The 20250-nt window shown below is 36.8% G+C and overlaps 3 protein-coding genes across 3 annotated transcripts; 1 reads left to right on the top strand and 2 right to left on the bottom strand.

Moving 5' to 3' along the window:
• Positions 1-560: 560 nt before the first annotated feature.
• Positions 561-4698, bottom strand: aqp10a (aquaporin 10a). The gene is made up of 6 exons (XM_016467551.1): positions 4389-4698; positions 3182-3308; positions 2907-3044; positions 2647-2765; positions 2021-2238; positions 561-1761 (listed from the first exon to the last, which is right to left on the bottom strand). Exons 1-6 carry the CDS (start codon positions 4482-4484, stop codon positions 1557-1559), a joined length of 903 nt encoding a protein of 300 aa, XP_016323037.1. The 5' UTR covers positions 4485-4698; the 3' UTR covers positions 561-1556.
• Positions 4699-5394: 696 nt separating this feature from the next.
• Positions 5395-19328, bottom strand: LOC107673754 (dentin sialophosphoprotein-like). The gene is made up of 9 exons (XM_016467528.1): positions 19125-19328; positions 15293-15409; positions 14176-14273; positions 7681-10710; positions 7310-7499; positions 7012-7110; positions 6575-6788; positions 6214-6330; positions 5395-6007 (listed from the first exon to the last, which is right to left on the bottom strand). The coding sequence occupies exons 4-9, from the start codon at positions 10431-10433 to the stop codon at positions 5850-5852; spliced, it is 3531 nt and encodes a 1176-aa protein (XP_016323014.1). The 5' UTR covers positions 10434-10710; positions 14176-14273; positions 15293-15409; positions 19125-19328; the 3' UTR covers positions 5395-5849.
• On the top strand, positions 16547-17869 carry LOC107673763 (uncharacterized protein C1orf43 homolog). Its single transcript, XM_016467538.1, has 4 exons — positions 16547-16757; positions 17083-17184; positions 17592-17700; positions 17787-17869. The coding sequence occupies exons 1-4, from the start codon at positions 16695-16697 to the stop codon at positions 17855-17857; spliced, it is 345 nt and encodes a 114-aa protein (XP_016323024.1). The 5' UTR covers positions 16547-16694; the 3' UTR covers positions 17858-17869.
• Positions 19329-20250: the final 922 nt, after the last annotated feature.

The raw sequence follows: 20250 nt of genomic DNA, 5'->3' as shown, positions 1-20250 counted from the left end.
AATCCGCGCATGCGTGTTTGGACCCATGCTTTGAATCAGAGGGACAGTTGGGCTTGTCACGGAGGGGATGCATGGATGGATTTTCTCGTGTTTAAAGGAAGTTTGCCTTCCTGTTTTAGATTTCTGATAATAGTGTATGTGGTTATATTAATCAAAAAGAAATTAGCAATGTTTACATAATCATAGGGAGTAATATATATTCTCGAACAAAACATATATAATAAAATCTACTTATTCAGTAAATCGTAGGATTTACTTAATATTTTGATAAATGCAAGGTTCCTGTCTATAAAATAATAAATAAACTTTACTTAATTACTTTAAATAAACACAACTTTTAAATTAAATATAATTAAGTCATATTAAGTTACTTAATTAGAGTGTAATTAGATTTAATTTCTTCATGAATGTTAAGTTTAGTAGTAAGTAGATTTTACTTAATAATAGCGAGCAAGTTGTACTTGATATTAGAGCAGTAAAATTTACTTAAAATGTGTTCATGCAATTTGTTACGATAATTTTTTAAAGTAAATCTTACAAGTTATTTTTTTCAGTGTGCTCTCAGTTACATAGATGCATATTGTAAAGTGAGTGTGGTGGTGCTTATGGGGTGTCGCTGTGGGACGGTGAGTATGAGGCTGGGGCCTGGGAGGGAATATCAGAGTATACCCACTACAAAAAACTAGACTACACCACTGGATGAAATCAAACAGAACCTAACTCCCTGATCAGTAATATTATTGAAACCTCTTCATGACAGAAGATATAACTTAATTGTATTCCTGCGGTATGGTTGCAGTTATTATTGACATTATATTTAATAGCAAGATCTTTAATTTAATGTGTAGTGAAATAATGGCTCACAACAGAGGATATTCCATGAAATGGAGGTGGCCTTCTGAGTACATATAATCAATATACCTATTCCTCAAAGTTCAGATAAATGTTTGCTCAATAGTGGCTTCAAACAGGTTTTTAAAACTCTTTGTTTGTGAACCTGTTAATGTACACCACAAAAGTGCACACTGTAACAGTGATGTAACATAAACAACTTTTACTTGCAAAATACACTAGAAAGAGCAGGCAACAAACAAATATGAGAGTTTTATGTAGTTATATTACATTTCTCCAAGATTACAATTAATAAATTGAGCTGAAATAAGTTCTAGCATATATAGTGTGTGTGTGTGTGTGTGTATAGCTGCCACTGGTCTAGAATAAAAATAGCTAATATTACAATACACAAATCTTTTAATTCACTTCTGTGAAACAATGGACAATGTGAAGGCAAATTTTCTTCATGTGGTTGAAAGTAAGTCCCCGTTTAATATTTCAGAAGGGATGAAAGGGAGTTGAAATAATAAATAACATTCGGTATATCAAGGCTTTAGCTCTTCTGTGAAAGATTTAAGAGTCCACCTTGAGTACATTTTCCCCAGTGTTTTTTTTTTTTGGCCTTTTCCCATTTTTTAGTTACAGTATCTGGAAATAATGTGAAGAAGAGAGGAAACAGGATCTGGAAACGCCATGAGCTAGATTCAGCGGTCCCCAGGTCTTTAAAGTGAAGACATTTTATGGAAAAACTCATCCTTTTTGTTGTTGTGCTCCGTGACCTTTGTTTGTTCGTTAAACTCCTCAGACTCAGATTCATCCTCAAGCTCAGGCAGATGCCACTGAATGAAGACCAGATAAATGATGGACCCCAGCACGCCCCCCACCATAGGAGCCACTAATGGAATCCAGAAGAAGTAATCATAACACCTGTGTGGGTAAAAAAACGGCATTTAAAACTGACTGTGTTGAGAGAAGTGAAGCTCTGGTTACACACTTCAGTGAAAATACCAATGTGGCAACGTGCTGAGATCATTAATAGAACACCGGAGCTAAGCAAAGTGATATAACCAGTAATTAATTTTATCGGTGGAAATACAAGTTGAAAGGTAGGAGGCAAATGTGCAGAGATAACGAGGCTTTGTTAATCTGACATTAATAGATGTAGTAGACCGATTTGATTACGTACGTGAAGACTTCGATGCCCCAGCCTGCTGTGAAGGTGAAGAGTCGTGGACCAAGGTCACGGGCAGGGTTTATGGCAGCTCCACAGTTAGCCGACATTGACATGGAAATCCCTAGGACAACAGTTGCTACAATTGGAGGGAGCAGTGCTTCAGGAGCAGGAGCATTTCTCTTATCATTCAGAGGTAGAATGCACAACATTAGCATGGCTGTGCCGACCACCTGCACACAGACATACAGGAGACAGGTGACTGCCTTTTTTATTTCTGGCATGATCTGATCTCTATATTAGATAATTGATTAATGTTTGAAAATCTTTTTAATGCTGTATAATATTATATTGCTTTAGAGCAATTTGTATCAGATCAGATTAAATTACACAATTTTATATCAGTAGTAATTCTACTGTGCTTGCATGAACTACAGAGCTCTTGTCTAATCCAGGGGTTTTCAACCTGTGGGGCGCGCCCCCCGAGGGGCGCCAGTCAAGGGGGGTGCGAGCATCAGTTAATTCATGTTGGATGTTGTTGGATGTTGGGGGGGCACGAGTGAAATTAGACCAACTTGGCGGGGCGCATGTCCTAAAAGGTTGAAAACCCCTGGTCTAATCTACCGTGGCCTTTTGCTGACCTGATCGAGGAAGCTGGTCTGCATTGACACCACATCAGTTGGGTAAGTGGCAAAGATACTGGCTGTTTCATTAGGACCAAATACGGTCAGAACTCCACCACTGAACTCCATAATCGCATCTGGAGGAGAGTTGAGAAATCAATCCTCTTTTCTTTTTTTTTTTAAACATAAAACTGCAATTATAGAATGTGAAATTATTGCAAAAATACAGGATGCATCTTTAAAAAAAGGATTTCTAATTTTTCTCTTTTTTATCTTACCATGGTAGATGAGATAGACAAGCCCAGAGGCGAGGTAAGCCCCCAGTATTTGAGCCAGAGAATAGGGTAGCAGTTTTATCCAGGCTAGGTCTCCCAAGACACAGAAACTCAGAGATACAGCTGGGTTTAGATGAGCTCCTAAGGGGGAAATAAAGAAGAAAAAAATATTAAGAGAGAAGTCAGTGTTGTCGATCCAAAAAAAAAAAAAAAAGATTAATATTAGAAAGGATTTTGCCTTAAATGCCCCAAAACAGCCCAAGCTATTAGCAATTTACCTGATACTGCCCTGCTGAGGTACATGGCAGACATGACGCCTACAGAGAAAGCCATGTTAACAGACAGAAACTGCCCCTTAGTTTCTCTGCTGGTTTTCACCTGAGCTGCTGCAGCACAACCAAACAGCTACAGCAGAAAAAATTATAACATTATTTTGTTATATCTAGTTGTGTATAAACTTATTTTACAATAATGTTTGGTGTCATGCAAAGCTTGATGCTTTGACTTTTTTTGAACCATTTTTATTGGAGGACAAATATACAAATTAACTGGACAGATTTTGTCAGAAACACAAGTTACTTAATAATAAACTCTTTTTTTTTTTAACTGTTGAATTAAAAATATCACCATTACAATCATGCTCTTGGTCTCCAATGAGTGCAGTTACCTGCAGCTGTATTGCAGCTGTGGTAATATTCAGTAATGTGGTAACATTATTATGTGATATTTCTGTTGGAACTGGCCCTGATAGTACTCTAAATATGTACCCTGCACTGGATTATTTATTATATTATGGATGGTGATATTTCAGGTAAAAACCTTCTGCAGCGACAAACACATTGTCAGCATATATAACCAAAAGCACATGCTCAAAGTACTTTAGGTTAACAGAACATTGGATTTGTCCATTGTAAAAGCTTATCTTATGGTGTAACATATATGATAACATTTTAGACATAAGCCACTCTAAATTGCATGTTTTGCATCTTATGCATGAACATATCACTGATATTGCTGTTATATTTCCCAGTAACCTTTCCTTTTGTAAGAGTATTAAATAATAAATTCAATTAATAAATTAAATCTCTGAATAATAAATTCAGAGATTAAATTATATATTAATATTAGCCCATATTCAGAGAATCAAGGAAATGTTGCAAAAACAGTATGTAGAAAACCATCAAAATATATAAATATCTCGGTTTTGTGTAACATTGATGTGTTTTTTGAGGGATGCTTTATTAGTTAATGCATTCGTTATCGTTAACTTACAATGAGCTATACTTATACAGCATTTATGAATATAGGTTCATGTTCATTTTTACATATAATATTACATCTTTAAATTATAAAATAACATTAGTTAACATAAGTTGCACAAGCATGAATTAGCATTGAAAAATAGTATGTGAGAACAACAATAAAACTCTATAAATCAATAACTATGCTCAAAGTTTGATTAATAGTGAATATGCAAAAACTTACCAGAAGTACAAAGGTGCCTAAGACCTCTCCCATAATCTGTCGCACCAGTTCATTTTTCACCTTCATCCTCTTAATTATCTTTTTTACCCGACTCATTTTGTGTTGTCTTTTAGGTTTTGTGCAAAACCTGCTGCCCCGCTCTTCAGAGATGATCTTCTGAACTTAGTCTGTGTCTATTAGCTCAGCTAACCTTTAAACCCTCTTTTAAATACACTTGTAGGGTACAAACATCCCACATTAAGCGGTCAACACCCACATCATAGCTTGTCTGATCCAGACTACGACCCCTTAATAAATCATTAATAGTCATGTAGGACAAAGAGAAAGAGAGGAGAGCAAGAGAAAGAATTTGTGATCTATGATCCGCTGCTGTAAAACACTTATCGTGCTTTTCCGTATAATCTAATCATTTTGAGACTGGAAGATTAGATGACATAGAAATGAGGTAATTGTGCAATTATCTAGCTCAAATATCTGTACACCCAAATTTCTTTCCCAAAGCCACCGTTCATGTTTAAAATTATGTTTAATGTTACCATTGGCACTGATATTGCTGTTTCAACCAAGCAATAATTGAAACAGTATATTCTTACAGGATGAGTAAAATTAACTTAACTGTTCTCTGCTTGGTTTGAATGAAAGATTGGTTTAGAAAAAGATCGTTTTAGCCTAAGGGTTGAGGCTCTGGACTGATTTTGCAAAATACAAAGATTTATCAGAACAATTTGTTTCTTTTTCTTTTCTTTTCTTTTCTTTATTTATGTATTTAAAAGGCATGAAAGGGCAGTAGGGATGGAACCTGTGAGCTGGGGCAGTATTGAAAGATCTCTGTAAGCAAAGCAATTCATTTTCATAAAAAATTAGTTTTCTGTAAAAGATGCATCTTCTGATTGACAATTAAAATGTCTTAATATATTTTCCGTTACTGTTATTTAAACAAAAAAAACAGACAAAAATTATGTAAATGTTATAAATATCCCATATGAAGGAAATGTAGTTGCTTACTTTGTCTTTAATATGAAAAAAGTTTAATTGGGACGGATTTGTGCTGTACAGACAACATATACACGTATACATAGTAGCATTAAAAAAAAAAAATGTAATGGCTTCTGATAAAGACTGATAGTGCAATATTACATTAATAGTTACATAATGTGAGAGCTTAAACATTATTTAAAATAAGTGATATAAAAAATGACCTCCTGGCCTCCAGTGCTTTTATGCCCTTAATTTTGGCATTATTAAATTATAGTTATCTAATATCAGTGAAGAAAAAAAATAAACACTTCAAAACACTATGATGAATGATTGTTATGATGATGATAATTGCAGAACTGAACATTTGCAAGAATATAACTTCATAGAACCTGTAACAGCAAAAATCCTGATAGAAAAAAACAGTGTTTAAATTATGACTGGATTTCTTTGAGAATTGAGGTGCAAGAAGGAAAGTAGAGGTCTTCAACGTGTCTGCTGAGGACGGTGTAGTAAGACCTCCACTGGGCCAGGGGGCAGTTTCTTGATGAGGTTCCATGCCTCAAGACGCATCATACCCACCAAACTTTGACCTTGCACCCCCAACAACTCATCCCCAGGAAACACTTCATTGACTGGCCCACCTGGAAACAAGTAGTACACTTAATTGTTATTGAGGGACTTGGGATGAGACTCAGCACAAGCTAAAGGGATGCCAATAGCAAGAAGGTGTGAGGTAAGCATGCCCTTACTTTTGCAATGGTGGGATCATGAACATTTATCTTTTCACAGACTTCTTGAATAATTGTGTTGAATGGGATTGCTTCAAATCGGGAAAAACTGGTCTTACCACGGAATATTTTTTGTACAGTGAGAGGTTTGTCTCCCGAGCTGGATCCCACCCCTCCTTCCAGACTGAAGCCAAGATCAGAGCTGGACTTGATCAGAATAACACGGACTCTGCTGCCTGTAGGGGGCATACACAGACAAAATATCAGCATCAGATTCCACAAGACACTCTGCTTTTTTTTTTTTACAAGTTTTTATCTCACCTGTCTACAAGGTAAGGCAATCAGTATTATTATCAAATAATTAAAAACCTTCCCTCAATGTTGATTGATTTCCAGATGCTCTCACATTCATAATGACCACCACATGCAAAACTGTTTTCCTTCAGATCACCTACTCTTTGATATCTGTCCACCACTCACCTGTGATTCCTGATCTTTCAGTGACCTCCTTTCTGCTGTTACCGCTCTGAAGAACAACCACCGCCATGCCCTGCCCCCTCGCTTTTCTCAATGTACGCAGAGCCTCCCAGTGGGCGGAGTTCTGCAGAGCAGTGCCATTGATCGACAGCACCTGAGCACCCTCGAATATAGAGCCTTCCTGTGCGGCTACACCACCTGCTATTACTCTGTGGACCTAAGAGACGAGATTTGAGTGAAACTCGCCGTTTAGGTTAAAGTCAAATAGCAATGACTTCCAAAAAGTCAAAAACATACAGGCATTGTGGTGTACTTAAAGCTACACAATCAGGGACATTTTGCACTTATTTTCATGCATTTGCTACTTTTTGTATAGACTTTTGTTTGATCACCTGGATTTGTTTCTATTAGTCATCATTATAGCATTCGTTGATACTCACTGTGACTGGTTTATTCTGATCCACTCCACCTGCCAAGGTAAATCCTAAGCCACTCCCCACCTCCTTGTGTAATACAACAACTTGCACATCTTCATATTTCTGTCATAAGTCAGAGGTACAAGTTATAATAGCAAAAGGAAATAGTTTTTTTTCTAAAAATTCCTTTGCATGCATATATCTATAATTGTCTGTATATTTATTTTGTAACAAAATTTACGTCATGACAGTTTAAGTGTATTTCATTGTCAAATTATAGCTTTTATACATTAAAAAAGTACATGTACATAACTTGTTTTACCTGTAGGGTGTCATCTCCCAAGCCCCTGACATCATCCAGTAAACGATCAAGTTCATCAGTGCTCAGCAGAGTCACAGAAGAGAAGGCAGAGATGTCTGAGCTCAAGGATGCAGAGCGTGTGGATGGCAAATCTTCATCATCCTCTGATGGTTTATAGTCCACCCCACCATAATTACACAGTTCTACAAGACTAATAGGTAAATATGTAGAAAGAAAGTAGGGGCTTATGTACAGTGGAGATATAAATTAAAGAAAAAGAAATGTAGGGTGTTTAAACTGGGTAACCTGCTGATTTGTGCATGTAAACTAAGCTGACACTCCATTTGAGTCTAATCAGTTGTGTCACTTTTCTATTTTTACATATCAGTTACCTTAAACAGAAACTTCTGCGTTCTGATTGGCTCATGTTGCTTGTGATAGTCACAGATGACTCTCCTGAGTCAGAGTCTTCTTCAGTGTCTGTTTCCTCATCATCGTCTTCTTCATCAGAGCTCCACCTAGCCATGCTAGTAGTGATTGTGGTCAAATCCTTCCTTGTTTCATTGTTGTTGTTGTTAGAATTATTGAGTGAGGAATATATTGTCTGGATAGGAGGAGAAGTTTGAAAATGATTGGGCAGCACTTTGGGATGGGTACCATTGACTGTTACGGCTCCAGGGCTACTCTGCTTTTGAAAGTTAACTGTGAGAGGTGCTCTGTCAGGTGAGTTAGTTGGTGTGTTTTCATCGTCATTATCATCAACTATTTTTACATTAATTGACTTCTGCTTTAATAAACTTTTGACATTTGACTGTTGAGAGATTGATGGGATTCTTGCTTTTTCTTCCATTGTCCCTATGTCACTGAGAACTGAGTGGGCAATGATAGTAGAATCTGGTTCATCCGTGTGTTTTTTATTCACATTCCTCTTTTCATCTTCATCCCTCATGCTGATACCTTGATCAGTTCTTGATTCATTAATTTGTTTTAATGTTGGAGCAAGCTCAACACTCATTTTGTGTGTCTCTTGGTGTTGTTCTAATGTTGGTCTTACTTTGACTGTGGAATTTGAATGAGGAGTTCTACCTAGGTCTAGAGAGCATTCAGCCTCCTCATTAGAATTGCTTTTGCTAAAGAAATGTGTTCTTATGCTTTCTGTGTCCCCTACAAAATTTCCAAAATGTAGATTTTTGTCTGAATCACTCTTCTTCACTAGAGCTGCAGGCTTGGGATGCTCTGGTACAGATAAGGCCCTCCTGGTGCGAAGAATCTCTGGTGTGCTTTTGCTTTGTTGAGCCAAAGATTCAAACATGCTGATTGTATTCTTCACAGAATCCGAGGATGGTAAACGTGACTTTTCTAGTACACTTTCTCCTCTCCTTCCTTTAGTTTTACCTGTGAATACATCATCTTTCTCTTCCTCTTTATGGATTTCATTGTGTGCTGCTCCTTTTGAGGCTAATGGGTGTTTAGGTTGGGTGATTCCATCTGGCAAACCACCAAGATACTTGTTTTCATTTATGTCCAGCCTTTTTGTAATCTCTTTATCTGATTGTTTGTCATTGCCAGTTTCCTCCTTGATTCCTCCAGAAGTGGTTAACAGGTGTTCGACACCCTGGCTGGAGATGCTTGAACTGTCAGGCCGGTTCCTGTGAGCATTGTATTGAGCAGTTGCTGGCAGTCTACTTCTGGTCCTTTCTAAGGACTGACTACAATACTTTGAAGACCCTGTAAACAATGTTCTGCTTGTCTCTTCATTGTCATCAGGCAGAAGAGTTTTTTTGACAGAAGACATTTCTGTACTCCATTTAGGCTTTGATGACACTGAAAAACTTAATCCAGAGGAATTGTCTCTTTGATCATTTCTGTTCTCCCTGTTGGTAGAGGGTTTTTGCTTCAGATCAAAGTATGTTTTTGAAAACCCTCTAGGGAATGTCTCAGCCTTTTCTGTATCGTAAGAAGGTTTCCCCTGTTGGCTGTCAGTATAATCTAAAGAAGTTCCAAACACATAGTCAGTAGTGTATTTTCTGTGACTTGGAGTAGAGTCCACCGTGTCCATAGATTTGGGAAATGATTGATCAGAACTTTCAGTATTGCTGCGTTTTAATCTGGTTGAATCCTTTGAGTGTGGGTCAGAGTTGGCATCCGCCCCAAACAGTTTTGCAATTCTTTCTATTATTGTTTGATTTCCAGTTATTTCCTCGGCATTGGAAGATCCTTGCTCTCTGGCCCAGGATCCCTTCCTATTGTCAGTCTGATCAAGACTTGATTCACCTTGCCAGAGACTGCTATCTTCTCCAATAGAACCTTGGCTAAGTCTTGGCTTCAATCTGGATGGGAGTGACTGGCCACTGTTTGCCCGTTCCAGAGCAAAATTTACCCGGTTCATTCTCACAGATGTAGATCCAGAGATTGGGTAAACCTTTCTGTCACTGTTCTGATCGCCTTGATTGGCTGCACTGAAAGCTTGAATCCTCCATGAAACACCACTGGGTTGATTCTCTTGCGTGTATGAAGTTATCTTGTCGTTTGTCCCTGTTCTCTCTAAACTCTCTAAATCAGATTGCCTCATAAAATTGTCAAATTCTCTGGTCCCACTAGTCGTCCCAGTTCTGTTGCCATGTCCTGCTCTCCAGTCTAAGCTTTTGCTTTTGCTTTTGTTTGTCTGATCAAATCTCCTCAACTCATCTCCTCTGCTCCTGTCACTTGCTGCTTGACTCTTGTCTTCTTGAGTGTTTAACTTCTTAGCGGTCACATCACCCTTCTCAGAACTGCTGGGAAGAGTTGAGTCCTTGCATGTATCCTTTCTTAACGTTTTACCTGTCTCTTTGTCATCAGTGTTAGTGTGGGTATAACTAGCAGAAGTACAGGCTTTATTGAGGTCCTTACTAGGACCACTTTTCTGACTTGAGTCTTCAACTTTTCCACCCTCGAAAAAAATGCTTTTTGTCCTGAGGTCCTTGGTAGTAAGTGTTTTAGCAGAGCGGATTTTGAATCTAGCAGCTGCGGAGCCAAACGGCTTTACAGATAACTGACTATGACTTTGTGCTGCCGTTCCATTGGATGATTCTGCACCTTCAGTTACGCTGCTAGCCGTGTCTGATTCAGGAAACGGACGTACAAAAGTTCCAGTATGCAAACTCATGCTGAATGTCACACAGTGTGTTCATTACAGTAGGAATTGAAAGCTGGTTGCTAACATTTTCTGCAAAAATGTTTATTTCTTTTTGCTTGTAATGGCAGGCTGTATTTTCCTACCATCATTGTAAAAGCTGGAATAAATCTGTTTGTAATCCAGGGAGGTGAAGGAGACCTGCTAACTTCAGCTTTACTCTGTTGCTCTTCTGACAGATGTTTCACGCTCTCAGGATCCAAAAAAGAGCTAGTAATGGGTCTCAGTACTCTCTGGTCTTTATCTTGTTCTGTCATGTAAAGGCAATAACAACGTGCAGGTTAGATTTAAAAAAATTAAGTTTAATAAATTAATTTTACTTCAGTTTAATTGAAATGTGAAGGCATTCTAATTTGAATTCTGAATGGATCATTACCTTGCTACTCTGGCCTGAATTTACAACCTGGTCCAGACTAATCACTAAACTATACCATCTCCAACTTAAAGTGTAAATGCTTAATTCTAGTACCTCAGGATTTCAACATACTGAAACTGTATTTATTACAATGAGAGTCCATAAATCTCTTCCGGGTATATGGCATCCATACCCTCATATGTAAACATCTAGAAACTCTGGACAAATGGCTGTAAATCTGAAACATCTTGAAAATGTTTAAAAATCAGTGAGCCAGCATTTGTATATATGGGCATTTCGTTGTATGTTTACTCTGACAGCATTCTTGATGCTACTTGTCACACTCTTTTACAAAACCTGATACACAGTCAGATAACAGGTCAAACACACCAGACTACAATCCTATCAACACCACATGTGTTACAGAGTCAGAGTCCACACATTGCTAAAGCTACTTGATTCTTTCTAAGGGTGAATAAACAACATGGAATATAAAAAAATACAGGATTAATGTATCTTAAAGGGTTAGTTCACCCCAAAATTAAAATTAGGCTGCGTTTCATCACAATTAAAAGAACCAAAGACTTAAACTACTTCAGTCTGTGTGCATTGAATTTATTTAATACATGAGTTTCACAATTTGAGTTGAATTACTGAAATAAATGAACTTTTCCACGACATTCTAATTTATTGAGATGCACCTGTACACCTAGGATGCATCGGGGGTGAGTAAAACGCAGCCTAATTTTCATTTTGGGGTGAACTAACCCTTTAAACCTGTGAATAATGTCAATTAGTCTAGCAGGAACTCTGCACCCTGTCTCACTTACACACCCACGATTATTCAAAGCAGCACATTGAAATTCATTCAGACACTTCAGTAACATCTGATAATAGTCACATGCAATCAAGCAAGCAAATCTCCATACAAATCAATTTAAACACTCTTTAGGCAATATTGAATCAACAGCTGAAATGCTAACATTTTAAATCAGGGTTTTGTAATGGTCTTTTCCAGATTTGTTTGCCCCACCTTGTTCTGTTGTGAAGACTGCTTTTGTTATCTTAAACTGAACATTTATATACGTCAAGAGTTATGTTTAAAATAAAAGACATGAGCAAACAGCGAGCAGAGGTGTGACATACACCTTCCAGGAGCGCAAATACAGACCTGATGAAAATAAACCTGAACTGATTGAAAACAGTTGACACAGTAAATATAGGTTGTTACATGGTTGCTCATAACCACAAATGGCCTTGTACTGCTGCCTTGTATTTCACAGATATGGATGCAAAATAAGATTACCAGTCCCACATGACTGCAACATTTCAGACTTTCCAAGGAAAACAGGTCAGTGTCAGTTTACAGAAACACCTGTTCTCCCATGGCACATGCACTTGAACAACAATGGCCATACACTTTACCTGCCACATAATCTAACCATATACATGAGTTTTAGCTCTTCAAATAGAAGTAACGTACCTTAGAGGACTGCTGTGTCTCTTAGCTTTTTGAGAGAACAGGTGTTCCCCATCCTGCCTTTTGCCTCTAAACTCTCTCTCACACCTGTCATTTTTCTATAATGCATTTCTACTGTAATAAGAACTTGCCTGACTGGTTTGACATGCTTACCCTTTTCCACCCCCTTTGATTGTTGTGCCTTCCTCTCTCATTTCCCTACCTCTTTCTCTCCTCCCCCGTCTCTTTCTGTCTGCCTCTCTTTTTTTCCTTCCATCTATTTGTGTCTCCGTTTCTTTGTCTCATACACACATACACACCTGTCAACATGCACACCCTTCATGTCTAATGAGAACATTCCTGGTCCGTGGTTTCTTGGTGACTCAGTAAGTGTTAAAGGGTAGAGTAGGTAAATTCTTGTGACAGACATCTGGTCCTGGAGTTATAAGACCTCTGAACATGGTTCACATATTTGATGAATTCAGAACCCAAAGTGAATTAAAGATGGACTGACGTTTGTTTGAAACAGAACATTTAAGCGCACTTTAAAATTTCAGTTTCAGGATTAAAATGTAAACACTTTAGTTAAACTGAAATCGTACATGTCTGGTTTTTGTTAAGTTGGACTATCAGGCCTAGATAATACAGTTGGAGCCCATGTATACCTGTTAAAAGGACAGCAGTTGGCCTACAAAAGACAAAAGTGACATGCAGTATGTATTTAATCATCTAAATATTTGATTATGCATTGTCATCATGTATAAATAAATGTACTGATTCAGTAACCCTAATTATCTGAAGTCCATAACTAATAGTAATAGAATCCAAACAAATTTGAAAAAATCAGATTGCCAACACCAAAAACTATATTAAAACTGAAATGATATGGAATAAACACAGGGCTACAATAAAACACCTTGTTTTGATTTTATCAGGTCTTCAGCTGCATAATAATCTCTCCAGTTGTGTTTAATATATTCAAATAAAGTTTCTGCATTTTGACAATTAACTACTACTATGATGTTACAAATAGTACCAGATACATGCATTGAAACACCTTCAGTCTTTACATTAGTGATGTCTTTGGGTTTCGTTATTCTAATGCTAAATATGTTTATCCAATCAGTTTGCTGTTGTTTTATCTGCTCCATCTTTCGTCTTCCCTCCATCTTTGCTCATTCATTTCCTCTGTACATATTTACTTGCTCACAGTTCTTTACAGTTCTCTAAAACGGTGTTAAATCAGTGATCTGTTATACTGTGGTTGTAGTGAGGAACAGGTATCCTATTTTTTAAGACCTACTTTAATAACAGACCCTTTGAGAATCAGAAATCAAATAGATACTTACAGCACTTGAAACACTATATGACTAATGTGAGCTTATAAACATACAATATAGAGAGGTATGCCAGATGTTGGCAAATATTGAAGACATACTTAGTATCAAGCACCAAACAGTGAACAGCAAGGAAAGATGATAAAGCAGCATTTTTAAAATTAAGAGAATGCAAAATAATGCAAGTGTTTGAAAAAGAAGATTAAAAACTTTGAATAGACTGGCTATGACCAAAATGAAAACAGAAACACCAGCGGCATAGTATACTGCATAATTTTAGGATCTTGAAAACCATGACCCAGAAATGCCAAGGACCTGTTTGCAAACGGCTACCACATGAGCATTTTTTTAACATGTTAGCTGTCATCATGCATCATTTACATGAATTCAAAATACAAAAGCCTGTAGATGGAGGTTCCAATACACAGCAAAACTGATCATGCACAACCTTATAGGATGTAGTAAAAGGTGTAATTGACTTTAAAACTGCATTACTTACATTAAACATTATAATAATACTATATGCATTGTAAAAGGAAACAAAACATTTTGACAATTGATTACCTGGGTGTATTTCTGTGGCACACTTGTGGGCTGTGTTGCTCAACTTCCTGCAGCTGCAAGAGCAAATGAAGAGTGCAGCAAAAGGAGCTGCTTAGAGGCTGAGAGAGAGCAGATGGGCGGGAGTTATGTTTGAAATGTATGTGAAGCTTGACAGCCAGACCTTTTACAAGCTCGAAAATATGTTTTATGGTGCTGTTTTATATTGCTTTTGCATGTACATTACACAATACAATGTATTACTATTATTATTAATTAGGATCAATAAACATATATTGATTTCACACTGTGATATAAATGTACACCACATTTAACCAAAATAACTAAACCAAAGGTGACATTAATTAATTAAACATTACCTATTAATACATTCTTCACACATATATTGCCAACCAAATCAAATAGCACAAATCCCAAGCATTCAAAGCATTCTGTGAATAAATATGTATGTGTGTGTGTGTGCAGTAACCATCATCACTCAACGGTCTGTCTTGCATCACAAACACATGCACGCTGCTGATGGCAACGGCAGAGGAAGCTGGTTTGTGGTTTCAGAGAGACAAAAATGTAACGGCAACTGTTTCTTTCAACCAGTTTTGATTGCAAGTAAACTCAAGCAACATACTGACATGAAAGATGGGATGGAATGATAAAGTAAACAAAATAAGCCACATTGTTGAGCTGCTTGTGTGGACACACGGTATAATTAGATGTTTTAGCATCTTCTGTCGTTTGATGACCTGTTTAGCCAAAACAGCTTGAGAAATCGCTCACAGTGGAGGAATTTAACTACTTAGCTGCTGAATAGATTTGCATCCTCACTGCAGCTTTAAAAATTGAATGCCTTATCTGATATCATAACTACGTATCTCTGCACTGATTGTCATACAAATCTGACAAATGCAGGATACAAATGGTTAGTGTGGTTTACTTTTAACAGGACAGAGTGGCTGTCACTTTTTTCTTTTTTCTACCACAGTCTGTACTATATAGAGCTTTCATTTCTAGTTTATTCCAGCGTTCTTTACCAAGGCCTGAGAAAAAGTCATGATTGTTGCGGTATGTTGTTACTGGGAAACTATTTCATTCCTTGTTGTCATTTCATGCATCTGCCACCTACCTCTGTTCCTTCTGAAAGAATCAGTGCCATTGTTCAATGTGTTGATCCGATAAAGGTCAGCTGTCCGCCAAGTCAGATGTTCTCAGACAGCTCACTTCATTTTCACTGAAAACAAGTCTAGAACGTCGAAAAACCATGTGCAGTGTTTGGATACACTGACAGTGTGTGCGTGTGGCTTGTGAACTCCTAGAGAGCTATAATCTTACACAGAGGAAAAGATGACAAGAAAGCATTGTGGTTTGGAACAACGACAGACACAGTGGTATTGGTGAAAATTTATATACCCTTATATATGCCACTTATGAGTAACTCCCTTAAAATAGGATGCTGGAATGTGCAAAGGCATCGTCATGTGGTCAAAAGAGGAAAAAAGTATTTTCTTTAAAAATAGGGGGAAAAAAGAGAAACATTTATCTGATAAGGAGCAAACTTAAAAAAAAAAAACATTACAAATGTATTTGTATTTTGTTTGCTGTTATATAGGCTATACAATGGTGGCATATTTGCTTGTAGTTTATTTTGACATGCATACAATAATTTATGAAATAGTTCAATTAAATTAAATTCAAGTTTATTTGTATAGCGCTTTTCACGATACAAATCGTTGCAAAGCAACTTTACAGCAAATTAAGTTTCTACAATATTTAGTAGTAGCCTATCAGTGGTGGCTGTCAGTTAAATTGTAATCCAAGAGATTCTGTGTACTGTCTTTTGGTCCAATAAGTAATATCTCTGTCTTATTCGAAAATAGTGTTGTTTTTAACAATTTACAGAGATATTTGTTTTGCTAACCTGAATATGACCTGTGCCTCGCTGAAGGCCCATTGGACATTATTGACAAACCCTGGGCTTGAACTGATGTAGCGTTAAACCGCCATACAACTTTAAAAAGAAGAAGACGACAAGGTTTTGTTGTGTGAAAAATATAATACAGAAAGGAGAATCTTGCAAGATCAGATATATGAGTTGGAACAAAAGTGGAGTTTGAAGGGGATTTTGGGAGCAGGTAAGAAAATGGGGGAATGTAGTAAGGCTGTCTTTAATTTTCTTAAAGATACTGAGCACAGTATAGCCTATAGGTGTGTTTAGTGTGTGTGTTTTTATTTTTATTAATTTATTTTGTTTATAATTATAACTATGCACCTGAACAAGTTGGTTGCGACCCGCCATTAAAACCAGAGAGAGAGAGAGAGGGTTTTGTTGCGTTATTTATGCCAAGCCACAAGGTGGCGTCACAGACGAGTAGACGGAAGTTTTCCTGCAAAACATGCGACGAAGAGACCACAAGAGATGTCAACAAAAACTCTATTGAAAATGCTGCTGTCAACTCAAGAGCTAAATTTGACCATTGACCACTAAAATCCACAGACATCTTTCATGAGCATTTAACAAGGATCTCAAAATGGCAGAAGGAAACACTCTTTCCGGTGTAAATGTTGTGCTTGTAATGGCCTTCGGCAGCTTGGTAAGCACCCAACTGCATAATATTTGTATTCATTTAATTTAATGAACGTAGTCTGAATACGTAAATGCTTAGTTGACTAATAGTAATAACAACTACAGCAGCAGCAGTAAAGCTGAAACAATGTGTCTGTCTTAAAACCTAACGTTATGAGTCCAGAAAGCGTCCTATTATGGCACCCATGATGCCTAAAAAGTACTGTCTAGATAAGCAGCGCATTAACGTTTGAGCCTCTCTCTGCTGAGAATACCAGCTAAAATAAAGCAGGCCGTGTCAGAACTGTATTTGAGTGTGTAATGTGTATAATGAACCGTCTGTGATTCTGCAGGTGTTTGTGCTGCTGTTCATCTTTGTGAAAAGACAGATTATGCGCTTCGCTATGAAGTCTCGCAGAGGACCGCACGTCCCGCTGGGTCACAACGCACCAAAGGTATCAAATCCAAAATAGCACTTGTGTCTTTGTAGAGGACATTTAATTTTATTAATTCCTCTGATACCACACTTGCCTGGTTTATTGTAGTAACTAAGATATTTTTGGGGAAACTGTTGGTATAAAATGATAAACAGTTAAACGTTTCCATGTCTTATGTTTTGTATTATTTGTTTTTTTACTTCCTACTTAATTATTGTTTAGGCATAAAGTAATTTTCAGTCTTCAGACTTTACCTTCTGGATTCTTGTGGAGAGTCCCATATATCTAATTTGCATTGTATTAACAATATAACTGGCCACTTTCGTTTATATGATGTTGTTCTTCTGTTTATACCTTTATGATGCTTTTTGCTGCAACTACTAGTAAGTTTGTAATGCACTGAAGAAAGGCTGCATCTTTCACAGGAGCTGAGAGAGGAAATTGATTCCAGTTTGTCAAAAGTGAACGATATTCGTTATGAGCCACATTTACTCTCTAAAGATGACGATCGACTGAAGCGTCAAGGCCAGAATGGTGAGAGAAACAAAGAAGCCCCTGGCAGTACTTTGTAAATACTGTTGCAGATGTGAACACTTATGTCTGTGTTTGTGTTTGTGCAGGTTGTTATAATTACCTCTTCAGAATGCAAGCGTTAGATGCCATCAGAGACTCTGGTGAGACCCTCTTCTGACTGCGTGCAGCCAAAGATTGTGTCGTGTCAAGCCCAGTGGTTACTGGAAAGACGTTTTATATTAAGTTACCTTAAATTCTCATTAATATAAAGGCCTAGAAGCTTTAATTTTAATTTCATTTGATGATTTGATCTAGAAATGATCACAATTATACAGTAGTTTAGAAAATATATAGTTTTTGTTTCTATTTTATTTTCAGTTTACACGTTACATTTCATTTTATTATCTTGATTTTAAGGCCATTTTTTATTTCATTTAGTTTTGGAGACATTAAAGGTGACATATTATGCCCCTTTTTACAATATGTAATATAAATCTCTGGTGCCCCCAGAATGTGTCTGTGAAGTTTCAGCTCAAAATACTCCACAGATCGTTTATTATATAATTTAGAAAATGCCTATTTTGAGTGGAAGCAGAAACAAGCTGTTTTTCGGGCCTGTCTCTTTAAATGCAAATGAGCTGCTGCTCCCCGTCCCCTTTTCCAGAATAGAGCTGCGCCATTACAGCTCGTACCTGCTAAATAAAATCTGTTTTGGTTCTGATTATCATGTTGGTAATATTATAATGAGATCCCTTTGCCACGTCACCAAAGGAGCGAAATCAGACGCGCTCGTGTTCTCAGAGGCTTGCAGAAAAAGGCTTCCCAAAACAAAGTTACTAGGTTAATCTTTGTCACGTTTCCTTGGTTGGTAGATGCACCAGGGACCTGATTATAGCACTTAAAACCTGGAAAAGTCCGATTCTCATGATATGTCACCTTTAAAATGCATTTTAGTTTTAGTTCTCCGGTATGTTCATTTTCATTTGTTTCAGTTAAATTGTTTTTTTTTTTTACATTATAATAATACTAATAATAACATTAATAATACTGCCATAAATTCACAAAACACAATTTTGCAACTCTTTTTATATACTACCATTACAAAGTTTGGGGTTAGTGAGATTAAAAAAAAAAAAATTTGTTAAAAAAAGTCTTATATTGCTCAACAAGGCTGCATTTATTTGATAAAAAATACAGTAAAACACTAATACTGTGAAATTATTCCAATTTAAGATAACTGATTTCTGTTTCAGTGTATTTATATTATTCCTATGATGCAAAGCTGAATTTTTAGTAGCCATTACTCCAGTCTTCAGTTGGTGTAAATGTGTGTATAGGTTTGAGTCATGAATTGATATGGTTGTTGTATGAGAGACTGTCTATATTGATTTTCACTGTATTCTAAAATCTTATCAGATCTAATAAATTGTCTGCGTCTTCTGTACCTGCGCTGCTCTGTCAGTAGTGGTCTCCTCTAACCAGACGTCACTGGTTCGGTATGTAATTGAGGGCTGTTCCTGGAGATCTACTTACCTGTTCAGTTCAGTGCAGTTCTAACCCTGCTCCAGCACACCTGTCTGCAATTATCAAGTGTTTCTGAGGAACTCAATTAGCTGGTTTAGCTGGTGCGTGTTTGATAAGGGTTGGAGCTGAACTTTCCTGGAAGGTAGATCTCCAGGAATAGAACTGGGCTCCCCTGATGTCATCTATTCATTTTAGTTTTTTTTTTTACTCCAGTCCTTATATATATATGTTATATATATATAAGCTTCAATATCATAGAGAGCTGTTTCAGACCTTTAATATTTCTTAAATAGTTAATGCATACAATACACAAATGGTCAAATGTCTGTTTTTTTTTTATTATTTTTTGTCTTATGCTCACCAAAGCTGCATTTATTTGATTAAAAATACAGTAAAACTGTAATATTGTGAAATATTGTTCCATTTTAAAGTAACAGTTCACTATTGTAATATATTGTAAAATGTAATTTATTTCTGTTATGCAAAGCTGAATTCTCGGCATCATTACTCCAGTCTTCAGTGTCTCATGATTCTTCAGAAATGTTTCTAAAATGCTGATTTGGTGCTGAAGAAACATTTCTTATTATCAAAGTTTAAAAACTGTTGAGCTGCTTCATATATGATCCTTTTTTTTCCAGAATTATTTGATAAATACAAAGTTAAAAAGAACAGCGTTTATGTGAAATAGAATATGACGTTGTTTGCAATAGTTACGTTTTAAATGCATTTACTATGACTTTTGATTCATTTAATGCAGAATTGCTAAATAATATTCTACAGCAACGTATGTATAAGCAACCTCCTAACAGGCAATTGTGACCCTCAAACAACTCGAAGATAAAATATGGGGACAAGCAATGTGAGGGGAATAAAATATCCTGGTGCGTTACAGTGGAGATCAGATCCCATGGTACTACTTCATGTCATAAAATTTTGATAGGATATATATTTCATTGTTTTTAAGATGCCATAAAACTAACAATAAACCACATTCCTTTGCAGACACAGAAAAGGCAAGACAACAACAACATTCATGAAACAAATTTA

Source organism: Sinocyclocheilus anshuiensis, unplaced genomic scaffold, assembly GCF_001515605.1.
Source record: "Sinocyclocheilus anshuiensis isolate Anshui unplaced genomic scaffold, SAMN03320099.WGS_v1.1 scaffold1247, whole genome shotgun sequence".
In the NCBI taxonomy this organism is placed as follows: domain Eukaryota; kingdom Metazoa; phylum Chordata; class Actinopteri; order Cypriniformes; family Cyprinidae; genus Sinocyclocheilus; species Sinocyclocheilus anshuiensis.
The sequence above is the reverse complement of the archived record's forward strand: the minus strand, read 5'-3'. Positions and strand labels throughout refer to the sequence as shown.

What these genes read in the sequence shown, in the direction of transcription:
- aqp10a (XM_016467551.1), bottom strand. Translation starts at nt 4,484, where the DNA reads ATGAGTCGGGTAAAAAAGATAATTAAGAGGATGAAGGTGAAAAATGAA. An exon ending in AGACCAGCTTCCTCGATCAG is followed by an intron (nt 2,239 to 2,646) that starts GTCAGCAAAAGG and finishes GTCTGTGTGCAG; the next exon opens with GTGGTCGGCACAGCCATGCT. An exon ending in TGGGGCATCGAAGTCTTCAC is followed by an intron (nt 1,762 to 2,020) that starts GTACGTAATCAA and finishes TTACCCACACAG; the next exon opens with GTGTTATGATTACTTCTTCT.
- LOC107673754 (XM_016467528.1), bottom strand. Translation starts at nt 10,433, where the DNA reads ATGAGTTTGCATACTGGAACTTTTGTACGTCCGTTTCCTGAATCAGAC. An exon ending in TGGGAGATGACACCCTACAG is followed by an intron (nt 7,111 to 7,309) that starts GTAAAACAAGTT and finishes GACTTATGACAG; the next exon opens with AAATATGAAGATGTGCAAGT. An exon ending in ATCAGAATAAACCAGTCACA is followed by an intron (nt 6,789 to 7,011) that starts GTGAGTATCAAC and finishes CTCGTCTCTTAG; the next exon opens with GTCCACAGAGTAATAGCAGG.
- LOC107673763 (XM_016467538.1), top strand. Translation starts at nt 16,695, where the DNA reads ATGGCAGAAGGAAACACTCTTTCCGGTGTAAATGTTGTGCTTGTAATG. An exon ending in TAATGGCCTTCGGCAGCTTG is followed by an intron (nt 16,758 to 17,082) that starts GTAAGCACCCAA and finishes GTGATTCTGCAG; the next exon opens with GTGTTTGTGCTGCTGTTCAT. An exon ending in GAAGCGTCAAGGCCAGAATG is followed by an intron (nt 17,701 to 17,786) that starts GTGAGAGAAACA and finishes GTGTTTGTGCAG; the next exon opens with GTTGTTATAATTACCTCTTC.